At 30.8% G+C, this 7,541-nt stretch overlaps 1 protein-coding gene across 1 annotated transcript in view; it reads right to left on the bottom strand.

Annotated features, from left to right (window-relative positions):
* Pde3b (phosphodiesterase 3B) overlaps positions 1-7,541 on the bottom strand; it is a 178,091-nt gene that overhangs the window by 15,964 nt on the left and 154,586 nt on the right. The window contains exons 14-17 of the mRNA XM_023719327.1: positions 7,430-7,539; positions 6,220-6,357; positions 4,903-5,014; positions 2,343-2,456 (exon numbers count right to left, since the gene is read on the bottom strand). Coding sequence (XP_023575095.1) covers positions 2,343-2,456; positions 4,903-5,014; positions 6,220-6,357; positions 7,430-7,539 — 474 coding nt within the window. The remainder of the gene's footprint in view (positions 1-2,342; positions 2,457-4,902; positions 5,015-6,219; positions 6,358-7,429; positions 7,540-7,541) is intronic.

Below are 7,541 nucleotides of genomic sequence, written 5' to 3'. Positions count from 1 at the left end.
TTGTTATTTTTTTTCTTGAAGTAGAATTTTTCATTTGTATTTGTTAAAAAAAATGAAAAAGAAAAAAAATACTAACCCCTCATCTGAATAACAACCAGAACAAAACTGTTGTGCCTTCTATTTATCTAAGATTCCACTCTTGGCAATTGTTTAAAGAAAAATAAATCTAGATTTGTTTTATTAGATTCAGAAAAAAAAATGTATAGAGATTTACCAAGCTGAATTACTCAACATATGCTTTTTAGTTTTAATCCAGAAAGATTCAATTTCATTTCTGGCAGTGACTAAAACTCTTCTTCCCTTTCTTCTTCCTTCCATATGATGAAATTTAAAAATACAGAATGTTAAAAGGCACAAAAAACAGGAATGATTGAGCCGGGGAGATGGCTCAGTAGGATACGCGCTTGACTGGCAAACGCAAGGATCTGAGTTCAATCCCCAGTTTCGCAAAAAATAAAAATAAAAAAAATTTTTAAAATACTAAAAAAAAAAAAACAACAAGGAATGACACCTACCCTGCATTTTTTGTTCTTAATACCTCACATTTGTGCTCTTATCTATTTTGGTGGCTTTATCTAGATGGTCATAGTTTTGCTAAAGGGATCTTAAGAAATTACAAGGAAAAAACCCTGACATTGTATTTACGGTAGATAGTACATAAAAGCAAAGGTTGAAAAGATACAAAAATCCCTTAGTTGTGCTCATCAGTGGAATCTAGAAGTAATGCTCTGGCGTGTCAAAGTTGAAAGTGATTTCTAAATTATTTTAATTGACTTGATATTCATCATCACAAGAACTTTTTAATATAGCAACTTTAGTGCAGCAATGATAATTATAACTACCACTTTAATTTTACACTTTAGTTTTATATTTAAATTAAGCTTTTGAATAATACAGACATTTTTTAAAATACTTATATAAATGGGAACAAGGTAGTGAAATGTACAAATCATGATGTACACATAGCTATTTATATATATATATATATATGTATATATTTATATATGTAAACTTCTAGTAAGATACTGATTATCAAATCAGAGTAAATCATTTGAAGTTTTTCCTGGTCATACACATTCTGGATTTCCCCTACAATTATAAAAATATATTTAAAAAATCAAAGAGGCAAAAGAATACCCTTTCAAATAAATTACTTCAAATGAGATTAGAATATTATGCTTCCCCAAAAATTGTATGATTAACAAAATATTAATATAATAATGAAAACAGCTGGCAAGAGCAATTCAATATAGTTATTAAGGATCTCATTTATTTCTTTTCGAACAAAAAGGGATTCATTTAATTTGCTAATTCACTTAAAAGGAAGCCTCAGTAAAAGGCACCTAGATTGTAAGAAAAGATATGAAACTTTTTTGGGAGATGCTTTAGTCTTAAATACAGAAAATCACAAGAGATATACTCTGAAACTGAGAAGAGTTCATCAATATTGTAGGGTACAAGATCAACATGATAAAAGCACTTACATACCAATGTACTAGTAACAAATAAAAAATCACTTCCAGGTTCCACTTACAAGAACGTCAAAAAAGAATGAACCGAGGAATATGTTTATCAAAAAGTAAAAAATTACTATTCTAAGACTACTGTATATCTTTGAAAATTTTTTAAAACTCTAAAAAAAATAGAAAAATAGAAAAAACCTTAAAAAATAGTAATTATGCATCAAAATTTTTGCTGTTTTTGTTTTTAGAGACAAAATCAAGGAAACAGCAAAATTAGCACTTGATGAGTTTATCCAGCCAAGTTGATTCATAATAATTACTTCAACATGTATTCGCAAATATCCACCATTCTACACTCACTCTGTAAAGTGCGGCCTTATTGTTTATTATTAAATAGAAGATGGAAAAGGAAATATTGAGAGAGAGGTGAAAAACAAAAAGAACCAGGATTTAATGGTTTGTTAAATTCTCAGCCTGCCTAGCTGCAGCACATGAATGTTTACCAAAGTTTCTTAATATCATCACTTCTATTCTTACGTGAAATTTTTAAGTATAGTTCCTTTAGTTTGGGGTAAAGTTACATATTTTATATGTACATGATATGCCAGAAATAAAACCAAGAATGGAAGTCAAGCAAAATAATAATTAGCCCACTATTCAGGATAATGACTCACATTACTTTAAGTAGTACTGAATCTTAACCTAGCTTTGAAGATAGTTATCAGGTTTATATATTTTATTTCATTATTATACATCATAACTTATATAATCCTTTATATGTACCAAAATATACTTAAAGCTTTAAAAGAACAGAGGTAAGGACACATCTTGATTATTCTTAACCAAATAATTAAAAGAAAGATTTGTAGGAGGAAGTACCTGTTTCATTTCCCATTTCATGACCACTGTGGATTTGCTGTAAGCCAGGAATAGGCCTTGTTGTCAGATACCAAACTGCATGGAGGACGTCTGTGGCATGTATACGATTGTGATCTGAAGTCACAAAAACATTTTATAGAAATAATCCTTGTGTTAGATTTCCTCCGAGACATTTAAAAAATAATTTTCTAGTCATATGACATTTTAACCAATAAATTATATGAGTTAAAACAATTTCCCATAACTATACCTCGCTTTTTTAACCTAGCTTTAAAGAACCTTGATATGTTAAAAAGTTCTCTGTTAAAAGCTTTCATATATAGTACAAAAGAGTAAAGGGCCAAAGAAAAGGCAGGGCACAAAAAGATAATTGAAAGGCACAGGAAAATTTTCTCAAGGTTTTTATTTTATGTCTTTAAAAAACACTATGTAGTATCTAGAGTATAGAGATCAGTATGGAAAAATTGATTTTACAAAATCTGGATGCTTATGCTTTTACAAAAAAAAAGTATTTTATTTCTCTGACCATTTATTGATCTGGAGGTGACTACAGTGACCCTAAAAGGAAGACAACTGCAGCTAAAACTCCCAAAGAAGGGGTAGATGCTGCCCACTGGAAGCCCACAGGGAAATCAACTCCTTCTCCAATTAGTTTCAAAGAAACTGTTCTCCAGAACTCTCCACATGAAGGTGTAATATATGTCGTCCTACAGCAATTGCAATTAAGACCCAGTTCTTTCAGCATCCTAAATTTAGGATTATATGTTTCTCTTAATAGTTTCAGTTTCTATTCTTTAAAATTAGCATTGCTAATAAGATTCCCGGGGAAGTAACAAAAATGAAATTATGAAGTATCAATTTATTATGCAAATCCAAATGAGGTTTCTTTCATTTAAGAACTCAAAATGAGTAATTAAGCCAGTATAAATTTTGTGTTGTATTATATGATTTAGTACCAAAAATGAAGAAAATGTATGGGGGAAAAATTATTTTAAAATATAAGGAAAACCTGTCTCTCAGATTAGCTTTACTGGCACATGAAAGCCTCCAGAATATTGTATGACACCTACTGTATGAGAATAAAAAATTGTTTTCCTATAATACCACTATGTGAAAAGGCAGTGTGACACAGAAGTGAGAGAGGGTCCTAAAACCAAGACCAGCTTTGCTATCTAATTTTGAGATCTTTCAAAATTTTTATTTCTCATATGTAATAAAATCATTGCACAAAGATTAAATGGAATAATCTACATAAACAATGATTATACAGTTAAAGACTATATTCAATAAAAATTAACATTTTAACACATATTAACAAATATCTACAAAACAATTAACAGATGATACAATAGTATGTGTTCAGGCTATATACATGCTATAGGTTCAAAACATCAGGAACTCATTTTGTAATATAACTACCACCTTTTATTGATGATGTGCACTGAACTCTAATATCCTTCTGACCGATCACTTAACATTATCATTTCCTGTGGGGTAGGCATTATTGTTATTTCTCTTTACAAATTTACAAACCAAGTTCAGAAAAGTTAGGTTCCGAGGCTGTTTTCTTAACTAAAATGTTGTAATTAGAGCTGAGAATTAAAACTTCTTACTCTTTCTATTGTTTCCCTTGAAGAACCCTGAAGCATCTCTATATTCAATTCACAAAATCCAACCACTTCTTAAATGAATAGTTTATAAATGAGAGTTACAGTATTCATAACTCACTTTAAATTATTGAACATAATTACTAATGGGTTATGACACTGCACAATAACTTCTTATACAGGTGAATTCCCAAAGAATGTATCCACAGATAACTGTAGAATGTTTCAACACAAGGGCCAGTGAGATAATTCAGTGGGACAAGTGCCCGCCTGACAAGTGTCAAGTCCTGAGATTGGTCCCTGTCCTCCCCAGCACGTAAAAAATGCTTCAACACAGAAATCTGTAACTTTTCCTAATATGAAATTCAAATTATACTCAATCAAAAAAATCAAATAAAAATTGTTCAGTAAGTTAGAACACAAAAGTAAATTCTGTTGCTGAATTTTAAACATTTTAAAATGCAGTTTTCCAAAACTGTTTTGATATTATTAAACATTTGAAAAAATACTTAAATAATTATTAATGATATTAAAAGTTAAAAAGTAGATCAATAGACATCAATAGTATGGTTCATTTTATAAAATATGAATTTATATAAGGAGAAAGTCATATTTTTAAGTTGTACACCAAAATAAGAGTTAACTGTGAGTAGAATACAGATTTTTAAAAACTCTGTGTTTAAAAATTTCCCAAACATAACCTGGCTGAGCTAGACTACCTGCCTGTTGTCCCAGTGTGGTATTTGGGAAACCAAGGCAGGAGGATCACTTGAACTCGGGAGTTTCAGATAAGCCTGAACAGTAGAGTAAGACCTCATCTTAAAAAAAAAAAAAAAAAAAAAAATTCCAACATTTAATTTCCAGTGTTCAAGGGACCATCTGAAAAGAAAAATAATAAAAAGTTTCAAAACCAGTCTATTTGAACTTAAATAATAAGATATTTTAATACTTACAAGGAATATCTCGATACCCATTTTCTAATGCACGAAAATAGTTCATGAACTGTTGAGTGGGAATTTTAAATATTTCCAATAAGCCAGTGTCTTGAAATAAGGTATACATAACCTAAACATCAATTAAAATAAAGTTCACTTTAAAATCAAAATCTATTTGTAGGTGAGTATATGTTTTGTGATTTGAATTTAGGAATGTTAACCATGTGAGTCTCAAGTTAATTTATTAAAAAATTTTCTATGATCCCTTCCAGAAAAACAATGGAGATATCATACTAAGGCACACAAAAACAAAAAAAGAAAAAGCTTACTATACATATCATGTCCCAATTTTTGAAGTTTTTTTACTCTTTTCTTTAGGTTTCTATTCATAATGTATTGAAGGGCATTATGAATTGTATTCCATTTTAATCCTATGTATCAAACAAGTCAGAAAAATATATCACATTTTTAAATCACATTTTTTGTCTCTAAAAAATTCAATGAGATGAGCTCCTATGTCCTCACATAATCTGTCCCAAGGTTTATGCATTTCAAAAATAAGATATTAAAAGAATTAATATGAATCATATTTTAGAAAAGTATATCTGATACTTTATGTAGGCCCATTAGGTAAAAACTTAAGTCTAGGTGGAAGTAATAGGGAAGTATCTTTCCACGGCTCTAAACATGAATTGGACCTCTGGTAAATTACAGAAGAGTAGGTGAGAAAAAAATGAAGCTTAAATTTCGTACTTAGAAACTAAATCAATGTCCATGTCCTTTTCAACCTCAAGAATCAAAACAGGAAATATTTCTTCTTTAGTTTAAACCAAGTTCCATTAATATAGTCAAACAGACTACTTTCCATGTATGTATAATACACACATGACTTTTTTGTATGTGTAATTCTTTTATATATATTTAATCTCTGGGGGCCTGGGCCTAGCTCAGTCCTTTAAGTGGCTGCTTCCACAAAGCTGTCAGCCTCAGGTGGCTGGAGTTCGAACCTCACAACTCTCCCGCTGGCCAAACGTGCCCTGAAGGCATGTGAGGAACAAAAAAAAAAAAATCCTTATATTTAATCTCTGAAAAAATAAATGAGCAATGTCATTTTAAACTAGTACTTTAGGGCCAGGGAAATGGCTCAGTAGAATAAGCACTTGCCTGGCAAGTGCAAGGGCTTGAGTTCAATCCCCGGTTCCAAAAACACACACACACAAACAAACAAAAAAAAACCCTAGTACTTAACCCAATATTATATTGATAATTTGCTTTTATAAAACTTCAAGAAGAAATTAGTTCGTAGTAAAAAAAAGTATAGATTTATAAACAAACCTGACTGAGAATCCTTCCTGATTTCTCTCCCATGTTTTCTACAAGCTCAAAAATTTGAAAATTCCAGTTGTTCATCTTTTCTATCAGTGAGTCATAATCTTCTACTAAAGTCACGTCCAGTGATGCTTCCTGTTCTATCTGTTCAAAAAGAGCAACAAAAAATCTGCCTTTTATTAAATAATATTGTTAAATAAGCATCTAAATGAGAACACTTAAAATTGAACATTAAAGCTGACTGGCAATATTTTCTATAATAGTTATCTCAAATGTACTTTTATCTACACTTAAGTCTTCTTTTTATAGACTATCTCCAGATAACTGTAAAAATGTCTCGATATCACAAGACTGATTAATCTATGTGTTACTTTGATGAATAAAAATGTAATATTTTCAAATCACTACACAAATCTAAAATCTATTATTTTCATCTTAAAAGTTACAAATATCAAAGAATGAGAGAAAAAAAGTCGTATAAGACTTCACTATTATTTATGTCCCTAAGTAAGTGGATGTGATTATTTCCTAAAAGTTTAAACTCTGAACATGAACAGACAAGCAAAAATGCTATTTAAAGTAGATTATTTTCATTACTTTTAAATGACTATGCACATAGTCCCTATAACAAAAATATTATCTTTGCATCTACTATAAAACTCTGTTTATTTAAAAATGAATGCTATTTGTTGCTCTATAGTTATAAATTTAGAACTAGAGGGCAGGGGTTTAGCTCGGCTGTGCAGTGCTGGCCTGGCAAGCATTAGGTTTTGAGTTCAATTTCAAGCATATACCCCTAAAAAAGAACTAATTATTATTCACAACCCAAGTGCTCTTTTATTTTTTTTAATTTATGTATTTGGTTGGGGGCATCTCAGACTTGTAGTGATCCTCATGTCTCAGCCTCCCCAGCACTGGGACTACAGCCACGTGCCACCACACCGTTTCAGTGGCTGGCACGGCATGCAGTACTGGGGATGGAAACCAGGCCCTTTTGCTTGCCAGGTAGGTACAGACTACCGAGTTATCTCCCCAGCCTGAAGGATTCTTTTCATTGTAATGACTTCTCAGTAAAAAAAAAAAAAAAAAAAAAAAAAAATCTACATGAAAAATCTTGTTCTGGATAAAAATAATGAAACTAGTACTAACTACTATTGTATTTCACCTTAACCTACTCATATTGTTTTTATTTTTTTTTAACATTTGGTTGCTGTACCTCTTCAGATAGGTAGTTATCACCATCCAATATTTCTGCAGCATTATTTCTGCAGGCTCCCTTGTCTGCTTCCTCCTCTTGCTGAGTTTCCAGAAAGTTAAATGATTCTTCT

Source organism: Octodon degus, unplaced genomic scaffold, assembly GCF_000260255.1.
Source record: "Octodon degus isolate 3935 unplaced genomic scaffold, OctDeg1.0 scaffold00067, whole genome shotgun sequence".
In the NCBI taxonomy this organism is placed as follows: Eukaryota; Metazoa; Chordata; class Mammalia; order Rodentia; family Octodontidae; genus Octodon; species Octodon degus.
This window is presented reverse-complemented; position numbering and strand designations above follow the sequence as displayed.